Raw genomic sequence first — 25,413 nt, forward strand, 5'->3', positions numbered from 1 at the left:
TCAAGAAGGGAACTTTAACTCAGTAGATAACTTCAATCATGTACAAATGTGTCTCACGTTAAAAATAACAAGAGGGCAGATCTCTGCTCTGCTCTCATGTTAAAAATAACAAGAGAGCAGAGCAGAGATCACTGTACACCAGGAAACAAACAAAACTAAAACATTTAAAAAACACTCTGCCCAAGTCCATGATGGGAAACTCTGCCCACACACCCCAGATTTGAAATCACAGTGGGCAGAGTTCAGATCAGTTGGCTCTTTACATAGTTGAACTAACAATGGTAGATCAACACTTTCAAATAACCACAACACTGACGACAATTTCACTCAGAATGGAGTTAAAATTACACTTGAGAGTAAAAATCAACTCTGAAATGTTTAAACCCTAAAAAACTCTAGTTTTGGCTGTGCACAACAGCTTTCTGGGGATCTGATGTGGAATCAGTCTCTCTCGGTGTGCTACTATGTAGTCAACAGAGGTGGAAAAAGCTCAAGAGAATTGTACTAAAGTTAAAGTACAGTTACACTGGTTAAAACGTACTTAGGTAAGTTAAGTAAAGTACTGATTTCAAAATGTGCTAAAAATGTACAAGTACATGAAAAAATACTCAATTACAGTAATTTGATTAAATGTAAAATGGTTCCTTTTCACCTCTGCCTATATCTAAAAAATACACCCATTTGGGAGTTTTTATGAAATGTACTCATATCTTGCCACCAGATGGCGATGACGCGCTAACAAATCTGCACTCTTCCGTCCAGCTACATGTGGGCACACTGCCTACAGATGTGAGGGGCAGGACAACAGAGATAAAGTGACTGACAGGTCCCCTATCCAATAGGAGCACCCCGTCCTGGAGCAGGGGCGGGAATAAAGAAGAAAACCTGCCCTCTGAGTGGAGGCAGCAGCAAAGAGCTTAATCAGGATCACACAACAATAATGAATGGAAACACGTCGTGGCCAAGAAAGTTGAGCAGCAACTAAAAGTAACAGTTAGTCGGCTTTTCAAAGTTTTCTGTCGTGAGAGGAAATGTGTCGTAAGTAATGGATTGGCCAAACACACTAGAAAGTACTTTCTGGAGGAGAAAGCAGCTGTTCTTTTATTGTTTCTTTTGAAAGTAAGTGTTGAAGGGAGACTACAGTGGAAAACACTGTAAACCTAACCTGTTAGTAATTGTAAATGGCATTTTGGGACATTAATACGAGACCACTTCATTGTCAGTTGTTTTTTCTCGGCTTTGAGAAGTGGACTGTTTGGATTAATCCATTGATGAAACATTTGGGATACTTTTGAGAGTTTTTGACTGGATTATCATCTCTGAAGAAAACGCTGAAGGATTTACGAAGTTTGCTGGAGAGGAAAATAGCACATCAGGGGCAAAATGGGTAATATAGAGAGTGTGGACGGCCAGTCGGAGATGAAGCATCACATTATGCCTCTGAAGGTGCCCATGCCTGACCCCACCGAGCTGGAGGAGAAGTTTGCAATTGTTTTGGTAAGTTCTGATGACTTCAGTTTTATATGGAATCCTAGTTTGGCCAAATTTAATCTGTCTTTAATCTTAATTTTAAAAAGTTTCAATACACATTGGTTTTAAAATTCTAATTGGAACCACTAAACTGAGAATGGTGTTGTTTCTCAGTCAAAATAGTACAACTTAAAGAATAATGTTTGTTTGCTAGTTTGTTTTCCCTGGGCTTAGACTATCGTCCATGATGAGATGTTGATATACTAAATGAAACGACCTGTCCTGTCCCGCCCCTCATTCTCTGCCTGCTGCCCCCCTCTCCTGCGGTTCTTTTGTCTCCTCTAAAGTCAGACAACTCAGCGTTTGGCTGAAGTGGCTCTGAGCGCAGCATGGAGGGAGTTAGGGGAGAGGCTTTTTATTGTTATCAAAGGCAGGAAGGACATTTTTCTGTGTATCCTTGAAGGTATACCAAACAATCTCAGTCTGAGTTTACTTTTAGTTTCTCGCTACAAGCAAAGCATCTGAAAACAACATTTTCTGAATTCCCCCAAAACTCCCACACCCGGAGCGCCCCCCCCCTCCCTCCACACTCCACATCAGGCTGGAGTTGAGCTGTCTGAGCGCTTTGTAATAATGAGCACACAGTCGACACCCACTTTTACCGACTCTTAACACAGGCAAGTGAATCTGTCAGCCTACGTCAAGGGGGCATTTCTGAAAATTGTCCATTACCACTAGGAACTTTACACGTTTATCTCTTCATTTTTACTCACAGTGTGGAGCAGTTCTCCAAATAAAAAAGGTTATTCTTGTATGTGTTTTTTATGAAAACTTAAGTTGGATGCTTCAGTTAGTCATCTGTGGGGTTGGAAAACTCAACGCAGCATAAAAACAACTATGTTGACAATCTTTTCACCACATAGGCTACTTCACGTTGAAAACAAAAATGACTCATGAAATTTGGCACTTTTCTCACTAATGTGACATAAACCAAGAAAATTTTTGTTTTGGACATTTAAGTGAGAAAACCAGTACTTTGAAGATGCCAAACTAACCCTTTCCCTCCTGTCCTCTGGTGCCAGATTACAAATCTATTTACAAAATGAATAAATTGATCATTAGTGCTGTCAGTTGATTTAAAAAATAATCGAATTAACCATAGGCTTTGTAATTAATTAATTGCAATTAACTGCATACATCTATAATTTGAGAAAGATTGGATGATTGGTCAATTTTAAAACTATGATAACTAAACAATCAGAAAGGAAATGCTTCTGAATGACGTCAATACTTTTTTTACAAGGGCACTGATGGCCTGATGGTTAAGGTGAGCCTCATATATGCTGGCGGCTTGGGTTCGAGTCTGGTGTGTGGCTCCTTTCCTGCATGTCTCTCCCTTTCTCTCTCATTCTTGTTTCTGACCTGTCCACTGCCCTCCTCTATCATTAAAGGCATGTTATACCAAAAAATACCATAAAAACAACCTTACTAGCTTTTGAAACAGGAGAAGTGAAGGCGATGGCAGATAAACTACTTACTAGTCAATCTTGGATGGTGTTAATCTGTGGATTTTATCCTTAAAATTACAGAATTACGGGCACTGACAATTTTTACTTGTGTACCATTCAACGTTACAAAGCTACTTTAGCTGGTTATGTGATAGCATCATATACCAGAATATAATTTTATTATCCCATTATCCCCCCCCCCCCGTGATTAATCAATCCAAATTAATCAAAAATTTGACTCCACTATAGAAATTAATTGAGAATTACAAGATCATTAATTAAAACCCTTTACCCATTAACTCATCAATTAAAAACCCCACTGAAGTAGGGCTGACCCCAACAGTTGAATGTTGATGATTTGTGCACTCTCAAGCTCACAGACAAACACCTGATTTTGAAACAACAATCGTTACACTCAAGATATATGGGAATGCTGATCGTCTTCTTAATAAACATAAATTAAGCCTATTTAGAAATTGCCTTCCATCAAGTAAAACTTACCTGGGACTTAGGGCTGGGCAATTAATGCAAATTAGATTAAATCACAGTATGGCCTGCTGCAATTCATGGATCACAGAATGTACAATATTTATTTAGTTTGAAATGTATCAAAATAACAGTTTACTGTACAAATTTTGTGCACATTATGCAAACTTTCAGGTGTTATGTTTTTTAGAATGGTCCTCCTTTTTGGTTTTTATTTGCATGTTTTTCTTAGTTAAAACGAGAACAAAGCAGTGTTTTTAAATAAGATTTACTTATTATGAATCCCTGCTTGCATTAATGCTGATGCACTATGCTGCTGCTGCTGCTGGGAAAGCTTTACTTCCTCCACCCTGGCCTCCCCCTTTATGGCTTAAAGCTTGTTGCACTGTCATATTCAGATTCATGCTACTATGGATTAATTGCTTGTGAACCTGAGGAACCTAATAATAAAACCACATTAAATCACAATCACAGTATTGGTGGAAAAAAATCACAATTAGATTATTTCTGCAAACCGTTCAGCCCTACTGGGGCTGTTCTTCAATTGTGTCTAACTTCTTAATAGTAAAATTTTAAAGTCTTTCAGTCATTCGCTAGTTTGTTGTGTAGCACTTGGTGTTGTTAAAAATTGTTTGCATCTCCCAAATTTTACAAATGGCCATTTATACCTAGAATCACCATGCGGGTGAAATTACCCCATAAAAAAAGCATTATTTTCCCTATGTTTTACTTCACACCAGCAGATAAACAATAGACATGGCCATGGAAATAATTCTCTCTATTGTTGCACTGCCTAATCAGGAGTCATAGATCAACCTTCAACATGGATACTGCTAACCTGGCATGCTAGATGGATTTGTTTCACACATCCATCTGGAAAACCTCTCATACAGAGCATTTATTTTAACAAAGAAATGTCGTCATTTTCTGATAAAACTGATGCTTTAGCAGCATCCATGCTAATATCTTCCGCTATATCTGCACCGGCATCTTGTTGCTGCTTGCTTACGTCACGACTCAACAGCACCAAAAGTACTGCCCCTCGTCGCTGATTGGTCCTGTCACTTTCTAATCGCGCCCAAACAGTTCAGACAGGAGCTTTGCAAGATGGATTCGCCAGTGAGAAACATGGAAATGGGCATATCTATCTGCTTTGCAAGGTTAGGATACTGCAGGTTAAAAAGATTTGTTATTGTGAATCAATAACATGATCACACAGGAATAAGTGATCAATCCCAAGGAAATTTTGGATGTGATATATCATCATTCAACTGTGATCTAGGTCTCTTTCTGTGGTTAATGAGCTGTTCATTGTCTGTGATTAAATATTTGCTCTTAATCAGCATTATGAATGCAAATCAATGCACTCTAATAACGGGTAAATTTTACCCATTGACTGTTTCATGTATATAAAAGTAGTTGATGATATTTTGAAGAAATCCTGTGATTTATAATGTTTATTTGACATTTTAACATTGGAGGAATGTTGCAAACACAAGGAGATTAAAACCGACAGTGGTTTCTACATAAAGTTGATGAGAAAATATGACTAATATGATTAGGCTATGCAAATCTTTAGCTGGGGACACCTCTACCCTTAAAAGTATTTTTTCTTTCCTGATCAGTTATTCTCAGATAATTGGCACTTTGGGTAGCATCATTAGAGCAAGATGGGATGATGTAACTCTAGTAATATTAACTTAGCATAAACAATGTGAGACTATTAGCCTTGCTTTGCGGCAAAAGTTGGATATTAGGAACACATAAGGCTCATAAGGCACTGGTATGATCCATCAAAACCTAAAGAAAATTGTAAGTGACTACATTTTAGAACTATAGCATTTTGCTTCAGAGATATTAGATTTCATCTTAGGGAGATTTCGGAGAAAATAACCTGTGCCATACAGAACAGAAATGGAATGGACTAAAGGACAGATCGTCAGGATAAAACTAATGAAGATGCACATTTGGTCTTTTAAATATGGCATCCTGGTAGAAAGACTACCTGAAAAGCCACTGCCTTTACAGTAACATTTTAATCAGGGAGTAGTCTATTATTCCCTGGACCCGTATTTAAATTGCCTTATGACTTCTCTGCTTTGCTCCACCCATATCCAAACAAAAACACAAAAATCAGAAAGGTTCTGAGAGTAGATATTATACTCCCTGTTTAGTTTTTGTTTCTCACAGGTGCTTATTTTCTTTTCCTCAGTCCGAATTTCAGCTCTACCACACCCAGTCCTGATTTTCAGCTGTTTAATACCTTAATTACAGCATCAGCAGCAAAGAGGTGGGATCTCTGTGGCATTACTCACAACAGCATCATTCTTCATCACTTCATGAAGCCTTCATCTTTCTAGAATTACACCATTATTTACTTTTCAGTGCTATCAGCAGCTACAGAAGAAAGCCCTCTTATGAAAAGACTAGCACAGTGAGAGGCCATTTAAGACCTGCTGGGTGGCTGCTGTGCTAAATCTGAGCTATTATGACAATTATACTCTACTGTGCTGCACTATAAGGACCACTATGACAGTCCAAGTTAGGTCCCCTTTATGCTCGTGACTCACTCCATGGAAGATTTAAGATGAATTCAAGTTTTTTTCCATGGATACTACTTTGTAGCTGTCATATTTCCCATTAAGTAAAAGAAGTCATCATACATCGTGCTCATAAAACTGGTACAGTTGGCATTTGTTTGACTTGCTTGCAACAAAAAGTCAATCCCTATTATTATGCTCAGCCGTGCAGAGCGCATGATTTCTATGCAACAGGCAGTAGACTCAACATTTCAGGTTTTGAACTGGGAGAAGTGTTCGAGCCCTCTAACCCCACCCCATCCCATCCCTATACCCCATAGGAGCTCCAGATTTCCTTTACTTTGTGGGAAAGAACAACATGCTTGTATATTTTAGCATTCTTATCAGACAATGCTCCTCTCTCCACCCTGTTCATCCCTTGTTGTGAGATAAAGAGACATGAAAAGCCTCTGTCTTTGTGGCTGGAGCTCCTAAGGAAGACAAGGCTGTGGACCTGTTGTCTGGCCTTGGTTGTAGAGCTGGTTGAAAATATTATGGATCACAAAAATTGCATGGGACTGGAGGCACTTCGCTTCATGAAAATAAATATATTTTCCATGACATTATTGGCCTGGAAGTATCCTCAAAAATAGCTACTTTATACAAAGTATATACAACACTAGTCTAAAAACTGACAAGTTTCCCCTCTACTATAAATGCAAAAGTAACTGGAGCAGATTTATTTTTGGTAACATTATTGATTTAGTGGTTTACACAAACTGTCCCATTAAAAAATGTTGAGTTTTCCTCCTCTGAGCCTCTGTGTTTCCTCCTCCATGCTGACATGCTGATGCTGGTGTAAACTGATGTGTCTGCTTCCACATGTTGGGACTGCCCTCCTCTCTCAGACACAGCAGATGTCCCTCTGGACTGACAGCAGCCATAATGATGTCATGGGTGCAGCAGCCTCTGCCTCTGTAGTAATATCCCAGGGTTAATGTCTTTAACAGGACCTTTCTCTACTGTAGATGGCTGAGAGGAGTGGAGGAGGGTCTGAAACCCCCTCTGGGTTGGCTTTGACTGCTTCATGCGGTCTGCTAATAAAATGCCTGGGTCAGTTCTAACCAGCAGCATGTGCTAAAGGCATTGTCTCCCTCTCATCTCTTTTGTCCAGCATCCTCAGAAACAGCCTCAGCTCTGTCTTTTGTGGCTGGAAACAGATGCCTGGCATTTTCCTTTTCCTCCTTTTACAGGGGAAGCTACATTGTAGCTAACAGTGATTGTGGCTGGCTCACTTTACAATAAGAAATGCAGGCTGGTATGGATGATAATCACATAGTAGACCTCACAGATAGATGCAGACACAGACATTATATCCAAAAAGTTATACTATGGTAGCCTTCTCCTGATAATTCTGGCTCTTTTCCCCTCCCGTTGTCATTACTTTTTCTTATCTTTGGCTTTGTGGACTTCAGTTGTAAGCTGAACCTCTCATTCACTCATCTAGTCACCATTTCCTACCTCCAGTTCCCCGAATTACTCTCACTGTGGGTCTACCAGGCAAAATAACTTTCTCCATATGACTTTGTCCATATGGAAATGGTGGGGCTTTTTTTCTAAAGGTGCACGTCTGGCCTAGGATCTTCTTTCAAAGTGCCCGAGCACCAATCCATTGCTGGATTCCTGTGGTCTGTAGTCTGGGCTGATGCCACAGGAGAACTCAAATAGGAAAAATTCTCTTTGAACTGGCGGTCTGCCACTGTTCTCAGTTGTAATGACTTTACCAACATATTAAAACAGCGCACACATATTTAAGAGCTATTAGGGCTGCTGCATGAGATTTTTTTCACCATTTGATTGTATTGGAAACCATCTTAAACCTTTTTTTTCTGAGTCTGCTCTGCTCCTCTCATCATTTAAACTCTGACATGGACTTGCATCATGCGTCGATTTGCAGTCGCGGCTTTTCTCTTGAGGTTTGATTGTTCTCTCAAGAAATGAAGTCAGTGGTAGTAAAATCAGACATGCTGACAATGGGACTCCGTTGCCTTGTCTGACATCACTGTTTCTTGACGGCTGAAGTCTAAAGAAAGCTGAAGTGTCTGATAGATGCCACTCTAGTGGAACTAATGGAACCAAGCTGTGCAATGCATTTATTGGACATGAACCTAAATCATTTTTATGTGTTAGTGACGGCTGCTGTTTATTCATGTGCTTAGTATGTCTGCCACTCCCTTTCTCACACACATCATCACCGCCATTACTCCTTTCTAAAAAGGGAAAATATGCTTACTATGTCACTAAAGTCGAGAGAGTTTGTAGCCTGCATCTTGCCCAGCCACCCACCACTATGTCCCAGGAAGAGGGGGATTATGGGAGTTGAGTACACACAGTTAACTTGGTTGTAGAGCAGAGCAGCAGGCGGGGTGGGGGGGGGTGCAAGGCTGCTCACCTGGCCCTCTGCACCCTCAGGGTACAACTTTACAACAAGGGCCAGGCTTTATGGCCCTAATGCTTCTCCCTTTCTCTCTGCAGTAGGCTAGTAAAGAAACGTGACAGAGAAGATATGACATTTACGTAATGTTTTATTGAAGAAAAGTCATGATGTTGAAGGCAGACTAATTTGTTTTTATGTTGAGAATTTGGCAAAGAGATTGATTTAACTCTTCCTTAATGCTGATTGAAAAGCTAAAGCCCTAAGCCAATTAATATAGCCTTTTATGCTAAATAGCTTTGAAAATGGAAACTAGCTAACCAAATCTATTAAGAGTTTTCAAATGATTAAGTTTCATTAGAATACAATAAAACATTTTTTTAATGGAAAGTTGTGGTCAGACGGACTCAGGGGAAATTTCTTAGCTAGCTCCATCAGTTTTCAGTCATTAGCTTGTGTTAAGCTAACTTGCTACTGCTGTATGAGCGTGAAAGCATGAGAGGGATTAATATTTGCTTGTTTAGACAAGAAAATTGATGACACTTGTGTGTTTTTGGTAAATGTGAGGCTACAATAAGCAGCCGCTTAGTATGAATAGCATGTGTCCCAAATTGCATACCTCTGGACTGAATACTAAACATTTTGAGTGCCAAAGTGCACACTCTCTGAGAGTCAAATACAGTATGCAACTGGCAGACTCAAAAATGTCAGAGAATTGAGTGAGGAATAATGGACACTTTGCACCCTCAATGAACGTCATATTTTTGACATAATGGGTGTTATACTATTAGCATGCTTGCACGCTAGCTAGCGGATGCTAATGTGCTAGCTAACATGTTAATAGCAATGACATTTCAAGAAAAGGACATTTGGGACAAAATAAGTTCATTTTCTTTATGAGAATAATGTTAGCATAGAATTCTAGTTGCATGAATCTAATAGTGAGTGAAAATAGCTATCAAATTGTAATTGAAATCACCTAACATCTACACATACAGGGTATCCGCAGGATCTTGAAATGTATTAAAAGGTGATGAATCAATTTTGGGAAAATTAAGACCCTTAAAAAGTATTAAAAAGCCTTATCACAACTTTATGAAGTCTTACATTTTGAAAGTATTTTTTCTGAATTAGCTGTCCAAGAGTTTGAGTCCCAAAAACATCATAAAAGTGTGTGAATTTATTCATTTTTATCAAAAAACAAAGATGAACAGGTACATGAAAAACTAGGCTATTGTGTATGCATTCGTAAATTGTCTCTGAGAGCGTCAGAGCGAGCGGGCGGGCAGGCGGGTGGAAATTCAGAAGCACAAAGACTTACTATCCCAGCCGATTTGAATTTTGTTGTATCATAGTGGTAGTATAGTCTTTATCACAAACTAAAACTGTTAAGTTAAAAATATCACTGATGTAAATGGTTACAGCTTGAAGTGGCGGTGAGGTATTAAAAATTTTTGAGAAGGTCTTGAAAAACTCTTAAAAAGGAATTAAAATTAACTTCAAGATTCCTTCATATACCCTGACATAACTTGCTGTAAAAAAGTAGTAGAAGAAAACATTGGCAGTTAAGCTGTCGCCACTCCCTATTAGTGTTAAAAAGCAGTGCATGAATTGAGACAAGTGTCTTGTTTAGAATACAAAGTTTGAGTGTAAAAATGACAAGTTTTGGTTGAACTGAGGAGACGACAGTCGATGAGCTTAAGCCGTCTTTTTTCTCGGCTAATGTATCTACAGCCAGCAGCCAGTTAGCTTAGCCTAGCATAAATAGCTTACTCGTCTAGGTTTGTTGAAAGTTTTCCTCTTAAAATGAATTTTTTTATTTGTTGAATACAAAATTAAAGTGTAAAATGTGGTTGTGGTTTGACAAAGGAGATGACCAGGCTAGTTAGCTCCCCTGACTCATTCTTTGTGTTTTGCTAACCTGCTACTGCCTGCTTTATATTAAGAATATAGACATTATGGAGGCATAATGTTCTAGAAAACAAGTAGGCTATAACTGCTAATGAAAAATTCAACGCCACACAGAATAACAGCGATGCTAAAGTGCTAATGTTTCATTTGTTGTTCTCAATCCTCAGAAACATCCTCAGACATTAGCAGTTTGTTCACATCCCTGAAATGTCTGTGGATCTGGATTTGTTCATCTTTTCAAAGGAAGCTCATGTGTTTGCCATATATATGCATATGCTAGTGTTTTTTGATATGTGCATGTGTTAGTGTGTGTTTGTGCGTGTCAGTGGGGGTTTGCATGCAGCTCCTCTTAATGCAGCTGCACCGAGGCTGTAGGTTTGGAGAAGTAGTTTCCTCCTCAGTACAATGGGGAGTCTGTCAGTCAGTGTTGTTTTAGAAAGGGGGCCTCATCCCCCTTGTGCCTTTTGTGCTGCTTCACTCTTTTTTTTTAATATTGACACTAAGAAGAACTGCTCTAAGCCCAGTAAAAGAGTAAGAGGATTTTGGCGTATGTTACTTTACTGTTGACATGATGTTTTCATTATTTTCAGGCTTTCCTCCTTTGACAAAAAACAGTCTCTTTTTGTTCTGTTTTTTATTTCTAAGGACTTTTACTTCTACCTTTTTTACAGTGACACATTTGAATGAAGTCATATCAGTAGACAAAAGGGGAACTTTTGAAGATGTATCAGTAATTTAGTGGATCTTATTTGAATTCTTATAACTTGACTCTTGGTTTTGGTTTTGTTCTTTATTTCGTTATTATCTCATCTTCCTTACTCAGACACAGTCTTACAAGTCTTTGGAAAGCCCAGTGGATTTTAACTTTGTCCCTTTTGACACAGCTCAGGCTCAGATTTGTTGCCCCTCTCTCTCTGGCTGACCTTCCTCTTTTTAACTGGGCAGTGTGTCAAAAGGCCTGGCCGGCATGAATTATTGAGGCATTCATGTACCTGCATTCCTGACATTCCCTGTGTGTATCTCCTGTTAGCTGGGGCTTCCCTGGGCCCATGTACGGACGCACAAAGGAGAACAAACAGGATGTTCGATGCGCCGGATTGAACAAATGCCTCTGATTCATGATCAGTTTGTAGTATTTATTTATAACTTTGTTCTTATGTCTCTCATGTCTTTGTTTGTATTCATACTTCCTTGATATAATATGTTTAAAAAGACAAAGACATTAGACAAAAGAGTTGTCATGTGGGAATAGATTGATTTCACCGTTGTGTTAGAGCAAAACAACTTCCGCTATAGGCTCATGTAAACAGCTTTTCCTTTTGAAGTTTCAAGAACATCAGGCTTCAGGAGGAAAATGCTTTCATTTTTATCCCAAACTAAAAACTGTAACTTTGGCTCAAAGAACACAGTGATAATAATGGTCTCTAGATTGAGCCCAGCTATCACCAACTTGATCACAGTTATGTCATCATGTAAACAAACAGATTAGCAAATGGGTTCTGGGACATGCTTCTTGATTTATCAAGTGAAACATAGCATTTCATCAACTTCCTGTTGTTTGGGCAAACCAAGAAATGTCTATTTGGTCTCGTGTTGTAGAAGGGAAAGTTTTCTCTCAACAGTTACAGAGGTCACAGCAGAAGATTTGAGTTCTTTGAAGAAGAGAAGGCTTCAAAGGGCTTTTAGGCTGGCAAAGAAATACCGTAGCAAGGCAGAGAACAGAAGTCTAAAGCAATATAAAATCTTTGTTTATGTCCCTGTGATAACATAGTTCATATTTAACTGTACTTTAAAAACAAACAGAGTGCATATAAGCTAACTCAATTTCTGTGGCCATTTGCCTTTTACACAAAGTATATGCTCCATAAAAAGGGTTACATTTTTATACACCAAATCAGTCTTTTTACATATTTCCCATGACAAAGTTTTCCAGAGTAATATATATTGGTATTAAAGGAATCAAGAGTGAGACTCCTGAAGAAACTTAACTTATACTTGAACAGGACAAATCAGCAAAGTGATAAGAGGTGCTGCTTTTGCCAGAGATGGTGCTGAAACTAACAAAAAGGGAAAGTTCCTCAGAGGAGGTTTAACTGTGATAGATCAGTTGTATTACACTGTTTTTACTTTCTACTTGCTTTCAGTCTCCGTAGGAATTTAGTTTGACCTATTTACATGTGAATGAGTTGCTTTACCTGTTATGTTAATATCTCAATAAACACACTCTTAACTTGATGTGATTATGTTTGCTTTGTAAACATGAACCAGGATAGGGAGGGTTGGTAGTACCTCTCCGCCTGGTAAAAAAAAAAAAAAAAAAAAAAAACACCTTCTACCCTCTGCTATCTGCTCTCCCCTGTTCCCCACACCTTTAGTCGCTATCTTTAGCTGGTGCAGCATCTGTCTCTTGGCCCTCCTGGTCCTCCAGTGTCTTTGTTGTGATTGCTTGGTTCAGGTTACCTAACAAAAGAGTGATAGGCTGATCGGGTATCTGCTCGGAGAAAAGGGGGCAGTGTTTTCTCACACTCTGCTCCGTCGCTTTTAATCCAAGGAGGTTTACCTGGGAGCTGTGAAAAAAAAACACCTAAAACTCAATCACTGTTGTTCAAAAACAGGCTCATTTTACACATAGCTGCTGTGATACAGTCCTTACGTTACTCAGGCTAGTTTTTAATTTCCTGAAGAGTTCAGGAAGTCCCTGCAGCCTCGTGACGACAACAGCCGGACCTCTCATCCTGTCTCCTCTCATTGTGTTTCAACATGGAGGAAAAGAGGAAATCCAAACAAAATCTGTGATGGTCCTTAATGAAAGCTGGTGAAATGAGTGTAGATAGTGTCATTCAGTGAGTCTGATTCACACTGGTGCTAACCTTGACTGATGTCATCTGGCTAAATGAGCCCCACCTCATGTTGTCGTCATGCACTTTATGTAGACATGATATTTTCATCGTGCTGTATTCCTGTCCCTCCTTTTTCTTATGCAACTTTAGATGCTTATTTGAATGCCTTTTTTCAGGAACATATCTATCTTGAACTAAATCCAGCCATCTGATGCAAAACAAACAGTGTGTCACCTTTTACCTTTTTGGTTTCAGTCCGTGTCTGTGCTGAAGGAAAACACAGTAATGTCAGCTCCCATATTCATTGTTTTCTTTGCCCCCTCCTTGCCTCTACTTTCTGATAAGGATCAGTGGCCTGGCTTTGTCCACCCTCTTCAGACCCTTCATTAAGTAGCTTCAGGTCTTATCTTCTCCTTCATTGGCTGGTTTGATATTTTCTTTTGTTACCAGATCAGCGTGGTATGTTCAGAAATGTGTTCCTTTGTCATATAGAGCTTAAGTACTAAGTATAGGGCTTGACCTGCTCTGGAGCAGAAATCCCCCAAATATCAGCGGCAGAGACCAAGGACCCCACCACCAGGAGGTGGTTTAAGCATATGATGTTAAATATTAGACAAAGATGAAAAAGTAAATACAAAATGCAGTTTTTAAATGATGATTTCACTCATAATAGGACCCACTTGGCCCGGTGTGCTACTCCCAGACCTGATGAATCCAGATATCACTTAAATAGAACCTGTCTGACAAATTGAAGTAGGCTAGATCTCAAAAAGCAACACATCATGCCATAATCTCAAGAAATTCAACAACAGGGGAGAAACATAGTCATTGTCCATCAATCTTAAAAGGGTTACATAGCCGCTTCTAAGGTTCCAGCAAACCACAGTGAGAGCCATTATCCACAAATGGAGAAAAGTTTGAACAGTAGTGAACCTTCCTAGGAGAGGCCAGCCTTCCAAAATAACTCCAAGAGTGCACTGACAGCTCATCCAGGAGGTCAAAAAAGAACAGAACAACATCTAAAGACCTGCAGGCTTCACTTGATTTAGTTATGGTTGGTGTTCATGGTTCAACAATAACAAAGAGACTGGGCAAAAATGGCATCCATGGGAGAGTTCCAAGATGAAAACCACTGCTGACCAAAAAGAACACAAAGGCTTGTCTCACACTCGCCAAAAAACATTTGATGATCCCAAAGACTTTTGGAAAAATATCCTGATGACTGATGTAACTAGGTTCAATCTTTGTTTTGGTTTTTGTTTTTGAGTGGTCAAGGCAAGGTCCGGACTTAAATCCGTTGAGGCCTTGTGGCCTGACTTTAAACAGACCGTTCATGCTCAAAAACCCTCTAGTGTGGATGAATTGAAACAATTTGGCAAAGAGGGGTGGGCCAAAATTCCTCCACACTGATGTGAAAGACTCATCAGTTATTGCAAACACTTGCTCACAGTTGTTGCTGCCAAGGGAGGCACAACCAGTTTTTCGCACAGGGCCAGGTGGGTTCGGATGGCTTTTTCCTTCAATAAATGAAATCATCATTTAAAATGGCATGTTGTACTTACTCAGGTTATCTTTTTCTAATATTCAAATTTGTTTGATGATCTGAAATATTTAGGTTTGACAAAAAAATAAGACCCATATTCACACCTGAAATTTCAGTGGTGTGAGAAATATGCTCCTCTTGATCAAAAAAAACACCCGGTTGTGTCATGTATTCATGTTATGACTGCATTGCTGCTGATGTTGGCAGGACAGCTGTCGGTTTAGCTGTACTGAAGGTCCCTCCCTCCCTCTCTCTCTGTACCCCACCCTGATGAGCAGACACTCAGACTTGTTGGGGGTAAAGAGGGCTGTCTGGGCCTCTATAGTGTCTGAACTGCCACAGGCTCTCTCCAACCTCCTGAGCTCTTTCAGCCACCCACTCATTTCCCTCTGAGCCGATGACAACCAAGTCTAGCCTGTGTAAACCAAATCAAAGTAGATAAAAAACACAGACGCTGCATTTCCAGCCCACCGATGGAGCATAAAAGAGAGATCAGAGTGAATGCGATTGGTTTGTTGGCCACTTGTATGGTGTTACAATCTCAAATTAGGTTATACTTGTCTATTTTTCTGCCATGCATAAAACTACTCAAGGTTTATATGGCTTATACACCACTGGAGATTCATGTTAACTAAACAGTGATGCTGCACATACATAAAGAAATTCAATTGTTTTTACACAAATTCCTGCCTTTTATCAATCAGGGATATCTGCAATTAAATACAGAGTAAATATTGATCAAATATTCATCTTTAAATCCTCTTGCAGTCGTAGAAATAGGGCTGGACAATCAGTCGAAATTTGATCATGATTTCAATTTTTGCTTCTCACGATCATAAAACATTATAATCAAAACAAAATGATTAATGTGCCACACGGCGTGGCGTGTATGCATATTCCTACACTGTAAAAGCACCATGAATGCACCTGTGTTGCGTGCCCAGCTGCAGCAAGCGTGTGACGTATGTGGATCAATAATACGAGGAGCGAGCACTTAAAACATGACAGAACGGCAGACTTTGGTTGAGAAGAAGGGTAGGACATGGTAGGACAATTTGCATGTTGCAAATTTTACAAGTTTTACAGGAGTGCATGTAGATTGGGTATTTAAATTTATTTATTGCTATTATTTAATATACTATTATTATTTTACATGTTACTAATTTATGTTTCATTGTTCTTTTAAGTTGTGGTTCAATAAATATTCAAGTTTTTAAATCAATGAATAATCGTGTTTATTGATCGTGATTTCAATATCAGTCAAAATAATTATGATTATTATTTTTGCCATAATCGTCCAGCTCTAGTAGGAAATACATCAAAGTCAGATAAAGTTGCTGCATACTAAGGGCACATTTTGTACCTACAGCATCCTTTACAAAGAGCTCACACATGCAGTGTAATCCAGTCCGGAGTATGTTGCTCCTCTACCTTATCCTTATGGAAAGTGTGAAGCTGTGAGAAAGACAGAGCGGGAAGCATCCTGTCAGTTTTTCCATTTGTCTCTCTGTAAGCCACTGACCGGACTCTCAGGTCAAACTCTCAACTCAAGGCTGGTTGTAAATCAGCTCAGATTAGGAAGCTGTCCGTTTTAGAGGCTGATGAAGTTGCCCTGTTGACTCTGAAGTCTGCACTGACCCTGGACTCTGAAGGCCCCCCCTCCATTGTGGGGGTCTGTGCGTGACTTGAGCGCTCTGCTGAGTCCCTGATGACTGTCCTGGACTCTTCATGCCTCCTTAACCAGAAATCCGACCCCCTCAACCCCTTTAACTGTTGAGTCTCAAGAAACCTTTATCTTTCTCTGTGAAAGCTCGGGTTTCTCTCTGTTTTTAGAGTTTATGGCCTCTCTTTTGGCCTGTGTTACACTGGCGCTTAAATCTCTTCCACAACATCCTCTCACGTCCTAATGCTTGACCTACCTTGTGCGTCTTCTTCCTTTGTTTGTTTATACAATTTCTTCTTCTATTTTTAATCCTCTGCACCAGCAATAACTGAGGCCAGAGACATTTCGTTTTTGGGTTATCCTTCCATCTGTCAATATGGTCTATAATGTGACACCAGGAAAATAAAACACTTTAAAAGATTCCCTCAAACTTTGCTAAATTGTTCATCCTGGCTTAAGGATTACATTTTGAAGGTCATAGGTCAAAGGGCATGGATATGATGTTAATTACTTGCTTTCCAGGACATTCTTATAAAGAGATTGTCTTCAAACTTTGCACAGATTTTTACTGTGACTTAAGGATGACATGGATAGGTTTTGGAGGTTATAGACCAAAGTTCAGAGATATTGGGCCTCATGTTCTTCCCTTGCTTGTGATTGTAATTTCTAAGAATGCTTTTCGGGATTTCCTTCAAACTTTGCACAAACATTCACTATGACTTAGGGATCAACTGATTAGATTAGAGGTCATAGGTCAAGGCCATTGGGCCTCATGGTCAGTCTTTGCCTGTAACATTTTTATGAACCACACCACCACATAAAACACCACAGCCCTTCTTCTTGACCCACAACTGTACTTTTACTGTCTGGCTAGTGGCTACTGTGTACCTTGTGGAGGAGTACAAGCACCAGGCAGAAGTTCTAGTTTAAACTTTTATAATGTTATGACAGTTTTTTCTTTTATTCCCCTTTGAGATTACCCGATTGATCTGTATTGGTAGGCTTTTAATTCTTGGGTCTATCCATTGCCAATTCAATAGTTGAGATTGCCTCTCAAAAACTATTTTTACATCTTTGAATTTCTTCTTTTATCCAGAACTCAATTTACAAACAAATTCAATAATTTATCATTGAAATTGATCTATAGACTAACTTTTAACACATTCTTGAGAGACTTAATTTTTATTGAGATTTATGCATAAGAAAGTGATGCTATACAGATAAAGAGATCAAAACTCAACAAGATCAAATGTGGAGTACATGATTAAAAAGTACATGATTATTGTACTTAAGTAGAAGTACAGTTACTATACTATAAATCTACTCAAGTAAATGTAAAAAGTATTTCATTTAAGTTTACTTTAAGTACTGCGTAGATACTCAGGAGATGTCACACCTCTAGAAGTCACACCCCTATAATAAAGTTAAAGGCAGAGAAAAAAATGACAGTATTCATTAAACTCATACAGAGTTTAACACTTTAAAAGTTTCTTTATTGGTCCACATTACATTAAATTACATTTTAGAGAGTGTTTAATATTGTACTATAAGACAGAGCTGCAGCTACTGTTGAAAGCAGGGAGTCAATTTCATAGCAAGGTAATTCATACTGATTCACTATGCAGGAAGTTTAACTCAGTGAATAGCTTCACTCATGGTGCAAATGTATCCGTCTTCAAAAACAACGACAATCTACCAGAAACGTGAGCAGAGGAACTCCAGCAGGGATCACAGTACAATGGGCAACATCCAAACAAAAAGAAAGCCATATTAAACCCAACTAAACACTCTGCACGAGAGCATGATAAGGAATGCAGCTACACATCCCCGCAGATTCAAAATGGACAAAGTTTGGATCAGTTGGCTCTTTACAGAATTGAACTAATACTGGTGGATCAACACTGTCAAATAACTCCAATACTGAAGACCATTTCGCTCAGAATGGAGTTAAACTTTCACTTTGGGAGTTAAAATCAACGCTGAAATTTTTAACCCTGAGATATCAACACAACTTTTTATTGAGCACAACAGCTGTTTTCAAGATGTGGAATCATTCTCTCTGTGCTACTATGTAGTTAACAGAAGTGGGAAAAGTACAAGAGTAATGAACTCAAGTAAAGAACTATTATTCTGGTCAAAACTCACTTAAATAGAAGAAAAAGTGCTGATTTCAAAATGTACTTAGAAAACACTACCCAAAAACACTACTCAATTATGTTATCTTTAGTAAATGTAATTTGTTACTTTCTGTCCCTGGGTACCAGTTAAAAAGCTGTTGTGCCCATATGTCCCTTGAACAGAGGCTTTTTAAGAACCTTTTTCTTTCACTTTCTTTCTGACCAGGAACGGCGGCAAACACAGTCTCAACAACCGACACTTGATCTCATACACTTCAAAGTAGATGTTAACAAGTCAATTAAAACAAACATTTAGATTCAGGAGTTTTTACTAGAGATTTTAAAACATTCAGTCACCAAGTTTTGCAGTTTACAATCAGTCTGCAGATTGTCCCAAGCAAAAGGGGCGGAAAACCTTAAAGCCTTCTTTCCTAACTCAGTTTGAACTTTCGGAAACTGCAAAAAGTCAAACAGCAGTTGTGCAATCCATCCTACAAGATGATTAAGCGAGAGGAAGAGTAGTCTGGAATTTTGCCTTGAATGGCTTAATAAATAAAGGAGTACCAATATCCAAGATGACCTGTACTTTAAAGAAGTCCAGCTGACTTTAGAGTATCAATTACAATGGTAAGAAATCCACAATTAGCGATAAATCTAAGCGCTCCATGATTGTCCAAAATATGATGATTCTGAGCAGAGACGTTCATGTCCAATACATCACCATATCAAGGACGGGCAAAAAGGGGACTATACTAGTCTCTCATAGAAGGAGAAAAAGGACTTGTTTCTGTAGTAAATCTCAGCAAACATAGCAACATACTCAATGTGCTTCTTGAAAGATAAGTTTTCATCGAGTAAGAACCCTCAATATTTAAAAGAAGACACCAACTCAGTTTCTTGATTGTCTTTAGTAAGAGTTTTCTTGGACAATGTGTCTTTTTGTGCTCTAAAGAATGAGTTTAGTTCTATCTGCATTAAGACATGTTGCAGCTGACAAAACTGAGGTTGAACTAAATCAAAGGCATGCTGAAGATTTCCCAAAGCTTGTGCAGTCGTAGGTGCACAGCAATAGAAAACTGTATCATCAGCTTAAAAAGGAAAAGAGGCATTTGGAATATTATGTCCAAGGCAGTTGAAATAAATAGTATTTAAGAGTGGTTCTAAAAGTGAACCTTGAGGTACTTCCTTGTGGATTTGTAGTACCCCTGATGTTACACCCTCTATTGGAACAGCCTGGGTTGCCTGTTGTCCTGAAAGCTGTTGTTCTAGGTCCAAATCCAGCCCATGGCTACTTTCCTGCATGCCATATCCTACTCTCTTCCCAGTTTCTGACACTATCCACTGTCCTATCAAAATAATGGCACAAAGCATAGAAAGATCAAATATATTTTGTATTTGCTTCTTTTAAAAGTTTCACTCTGTAGTTTATACAGTAGAGTTGAGGAACTATTAGTGTGGCTGGTTTATATTTCCAAAGCTTTTCATCCTTTTAAAACCTTGTCTCCCCTTGCAGTGGGTGCCTTGCTACAAGAGAGATAAGGGTTATAATAAAACCAGTTGATCTGGTCTTGTATTGTACTGGTGTTGTGTTCTAGCCGTATTTTGCTCTGCACAGCACCTTCAGGGTTCATACGCTGACACTGCCCACCAGCCATTGTTAGAGATTTTCTATGAGGAAAAAATAGCTCAAATGTCAAAGGATGGGAATGGCAGCTCACCAAATCAAACAAGCTCCACATTGAATCTCTTTGTCCTTTGGCTGGTCTCAAACCAAACAAGAAAGACCTTACTGCAGAAAATAATCTGTGGGTATCTTGGTTTCATAACAAGCAGAAAACATTTTTGGCATTTTTGTTGTATTTAACCCCTAAAATGGGCCAGTCATGTCAGTGCGCCCTCGCTCTTCCATAAAAACGACGTCTCTTTGGCTTCTTATAAACACAGGAAGTGCAAGATTGTATCGCCGTGGGAGAAAGTGAAATGAAATTAGCTCAATTGGGTTACTTGGCTCAGATGACCCAAATCTGGGCAGAAAGGAAACATCCCCTCAGCTTTTTAGCTCAGTTGCAGAAATAACGTTTTCCCTTTCTCCTATTTATCTTCAAGCCAAAGTTTTCGTGACATATGCTCAGCACACAGTCCCACCTGTATTTGTTTACGTTACCTGAGGCTCTAACTGACAAAGACAGAAAGGTATTAAACATCAAAGTGAGTCTTTATTGTTCGTAATGCTACCTATTTTGTTACTGACTTTGATAGAGTGAATGCATGTTTAATCACTCCTAAATAATGCCATTTTCACAAAATCCTCCTCTGGTCAAGCTTTAACTTTATTATGTTTTTTCAAATAGACATCTCTGTTCTACAGTCCGTTGTTTTGTGTGTGCCAGTCTCCACTGGATGCTTTCCAGTATTTCAGAATTACATTACAACAAATGGGAGCCGTACTCCTCATCTGTTTGCCCCACTTGAGTATGCATGACTGACCAAGAAAACAAAAGGAGTCAGGCTGTGTGCCCAGACAGATGCTGGAGCAGATATCAGCATGGTATTTGTCATTTACCCTTTGGGTGTTTACAACCAAATGAAGCCTTTGGAACTTGATCTGGAGCAGATTAAAGAGATCTACTTAGTGTAATTGGATGTTTTAATTCATTACTACATTATGAGTATGAAAAAATGCACACTCTGTCTATGAGGGAGTCAACTTTGAGTGTTCAAGGGCTACAACTTGGGCTGGGCAATAAAGAAAGGTTTCTTTTTCAGATATATTTTTAGTAGGGCTGTCAAAATTAACTCGTTAATGCAGATTAATCCATCATCATGATTAATCTGATTAAAATTTTTAACCCAGTTAACCCATCTACAGCACAGATTGACTCAAAATGAAATGTCTCTGGCAGTGCATTTCGGGCAGTTTGTCTAAGTAGGGTTACTGTTGAGCATGCTGCTGCGTATGTGCAAATGGGTCGTTGTTACGATACTGACCAACCAACTCGATATGGAAGACGCTAAACAGCATGTTTGCCTTCTCGATGGGAAATTTGAGTAAAAAAAAACAAAACAAAAACAGACGGAACTTTATGTCGACCGACATAAAGTATTATGCACATTCTGCAGGAAGGAATTTTCTTTTCTCCGAAGCACTTCCAGCTTAAAATACCATGTTAACACGAAGCATACATTCGTCTGGGATTCTTCTAGCACTTTGGCTAATGTGTCGCCAAGCTTGCAAAATGAAATGCGATTAATATTGATTAAAAATGAATGATATTTTATCGTGATTAATCAAAATTAATCCACAGCAACGCTCCTCTGTTATTCTACTTCTGACTTAATGTCATTCTGTTGTCATTGATGCCTGCTCTGCTCTGGATTTTTGCTGCTTCTCTTCTTGTCAGGGTTTCTTGTAGGCACAGGAAAAGTAGGAACGTGTGCTGCTCCTGCTTGATGCTTTTCATGTAGGCTCATGGAAGGGCAGGGCGATTCAGAACAGCCTCGCCAAAACATAAATAACAACAGAGTGCAAATTAATAACTGCTGATAAAGAAAAAGTATTCATAACCACAAATCAGATGGGTTTCTTGACAGAGTGGTCCTGACCGAACTTAAAATTGTTAGCAAACACCTGCACGCTATCAAAATTGCTTAAGCACCTGGGTAACATTTGAAAAAAGTGGCCCAAACTGACCAGTACGAAGGGTTTTTAATGGTTTAAAATATGACTGAAGATCATTACATTTCTGTACTTTTTTTTAACCACTGATCACTAATATAACACCGATTTTACTTTTTTGACACATATGGTATTTAAGAGTGTAGAATTTTTTTCCAAAAATCTCATTAGGTAAAAATGTTGATTGTGTTTTCATACACTTTCAACAGTGTGTGTCTGCAATTTTAGATGATTGTTTACACACATATACTAAACCAAAAACTTGCCCAATACTGGGTGCCTACAATTTCTGTGTTGTGTTGTCATGGTATCAGTATCATCTAATCTTGCCCACAAAACAAAACAGAAAAAGTTAATGGTTTCCAAGAGAAATATCAAGGCAACATCTCTAAATCCCTTGTTTTGTCTGACTTGAATTACAGTCATCAAATTCAAACATTTAAGAAGAGGAACCAGAAAATATTTCACCTTTGCATTACAAAAAAAATCCATCATTAACTACATCAGATCTAAGTTTTCATTTATTTTTATTCAGCTTATCAAATAATAAACATTACATATATGATAATATTATACATATTATTAACAAATATAAAGTATATTCCCCATAGTGTGATACATAAGCACCAGACATAAACAAAAAGCCTTGTACTCAGTACTCAATCATTCTAAGTATTTTATGTCAATCTACTCAGATTATTTGACAATCATCCCTCGGTCTGCATAGTTTAGACAGAATGCCTTCGGACATTAAACACTTTTGCACCATGAATGAAGTTACTGACTCAGTTTGAGAAGTCCCACTTGTGGGGACCAATGTCAAATTCTTATGGATGGTATACTGACCATGATGGAGGATGACTTCCTGGTTATGTGTGCACCTAGCAGTTATTGTCTCTATAATTGGCCTTCAGTGACTTAAATTTTCAGGATTAATGTGTTGAGAGACACAGGGGAAATTGCAGTGGATGATTTATGAAAAATACTTGAACATGTTTTGAGTAGGCTTTGAAAAATTTGAAGTGTTGGAAAGTTTACACATGTAGTTTGACTTAAAAAATTTAAGTTAACCTTACATAAATGTACAGGTAATATTGGGTTGATCTAGCTTTAAATGGCTAAGTACTGGCCACTAAAAAAAATACTGTTTTTACATAATCAGATGGCTCTAATATTTTGAGTTCCACCCATTGTGAATTGCAGTATAGATTAAATGTTTTGTTTTAAGTTGAGTCATACTCAACAAATGTATTTCAATGACAATAAAAATTCCAATATTTTGAGTATTTTCAGCTTGTTCGGTTTTCCAGTGTAGAAATTTGCTCCTTTTTGATATTAAGGCATCAAGTCTGTTATATATGCTGAGAAACTGATCATTGTTTAAGAGACAGACAGGGATTGGAGGTACTTCTCCTCACTTCCTTATCTGACCTTACTTAAGACTCAAAAGTTTCCCAGGAGAGGTAGAAGAGGAGAGGGAGCGGGCTGGGGGTCAGACAAGAGAGAAAAATGTACTGGCATACACTACTTCTATAAACAGGACACATTCCTCCTGTAATTCTGGACATCTGGTATGCATGTTTCTGCTCCTCTCTCCTGCGTGGGATTTATTAAGCAGGTTACATTAAAGGCCCCATATATAACGTCTCTGCACCACTCTCCCTGACTATAACAGCATGTTATAGGAAGCTTCCTCAGGCAATGCTTTATGCATGTCTGTAGCAGACTTTTTTTTACAAGTTTGTATAGGTTTTTGGTAATAAAATACCATTTAATGTGTAATTAGGAGTCAGATCCTAAAAACAAATAAGAGAAGGAAGTACAGAAGCAGTGGTTTCTGTTCTCAGCCCTCTTATGACAAAATGATTCATGACATGCTGATAGGGTGAGCGACGTGATCCTGATGTAGAAAACTTATTTTTAAAACACAAGCATGCGATGTTCCAGCCATGCCAGTTAAATGGGGAATTGCTGGAGGAATAAAAATATGTATTTTCCATCTGCCATATGCTCCACCAGTGGCAAAATGCCCGTGTGAACATCACGTCTGACCTGGGATGGGTTAAATGGGTGTTGCATGGGTGTTGCATTTTAGGCTTGAGGGTGAGTTATAGCCACAGGTTAAAAGTCAAGCTGACAAGCTGTTTGTGGTCAGGCTTATGGAGTTCTGTCGTTATGGGTGTAAAAGAGAGTTCCCAGTGCAAACAATCCTTCATGTCTCTTCAAAGAGTAACGCAGAGGAGATCAGCTTCAAGCTGGCAAGGAAAGCACCCTCGTATTGTTATGCTTCCTTATTTTTAAGATTTCCTCATCAACCGCTCTTAACAAGCTCTTGACCTACACGAGGAAGCCATAACTCGAGAACTTGTTGTATAGTTTGTGTTATTTTTACTGTTGTCACAAGGACATAAAACCCTTAAGTGGGCTGGCCTCCAAAACCAAATTAGAGCATTTAGGGTTTAATTTGAGCCACAGTAAAGAGGCTGCCTCGGGACGTCTCATGTAGTGTTCAAGTGTAGTTTATGAGGGGATAAGATGACAGGTCTGGTAATAGGCCCTCACTTTGAATGTGGCTTGTTGTGGTTAAAAGCAAAGTGTGTCTAAGCAAGGAGATGCAGATCAGCTACTGCTGCAGGATGTCAACACAGGAAATGAGGTCATAGTAAAAGTACTTAGAATTTCATCATTGCATTGCTGTTGGCGCCAGACTCCTGTAAGGTCTTAGTCACTGTCAAACTCTCTCTCATATCTGCTATAAAAAGGCCAAAAATGGAAATGAATGAATTATGTAATTATTATAAACCTCCTTTTCTATTTTCAGAATTCTATGAACCTGCCTCCTGATAAAGCCCGCCTCCTCAGACAGTATGACAATGAAAAGAAGTGGGACCTAATCTGCGACCAGGTGTGTTCAAAAACCCTCATTCATAACAATGTACACAAAGCATGATACTCATTTGATACCAACATAATGACTTCAACAAACACTCTTACTACCCCGGCTCTGCTGTTCATTTCCAGGAGAGATTTCAGGTCAAGAATCCACCTCACACTTACATCCAGAAGCTACGAGGATACTTAGACCCTGGAGTCACACGAAAGGTGGGATAGTAAAAACTGTTTATCAACTATAGTTCATTTAAAGGGGAACTCCAAAAAAAGTCCTTCTATTAAAGTTTGACCACATAAAAACTGTTTTAAAAAAACTGATTAGATGAAGATTACAAGTTTGAAAATGAAAGAAGT

The 25,413-nt window shown here is 38.7% G+C and overlaps 1 protein-coding gene across 5 annotated transcripts in view; it reads left to right on the forward strand.

Annotated features, from left to right (window-relative positions):
• The first annotated feature begins 926 nt into the window (after positions 1-926).
• Positions 927-25,413, forward strand: part of fmnl3 (formin-like 3) — a 51,422-nt gene continuing 26,935 nt past the window's right edge. For all 5 annotated transcript variants that reach the window (XR_005992532.1, XM_041798473.1, XM_041798472.1 and 2 more), the window contains exons 1-3: positions 927-1,497; positions 24,989-25,072; positions 25,189-25,269. Coding sequence is in view for 4 of the 5 variants with exons in the window: in XM_041798473.1 (XP_041654407.1) it covers positions 1,384-1,497; positions 24,989-25,072; positions 25,189-25,269 (279 nt within the window). In the remaining variant the exon portion in view is untranslated. The remainder of the gene's footprint in view (positions 1,498-24,988; positions 25,073-25,188; positions 25,270-25,413) is intronic.

The sequence above is a fragment of the Cheilinus undulatus genome, linkage group 11, assembly GCF_018320785.1.
Source record: "Cheilinus undulatus linkage group 11, ASM1832078v1, whole genome shotgun sequence".
In the NCBI taxonomy this organism is placed as follows: Eukaryota; Metazoa; Chordata; class Actinopteri; order Labriformes; family Labridae; genus Cheilinus; species Cheilinus undulatus.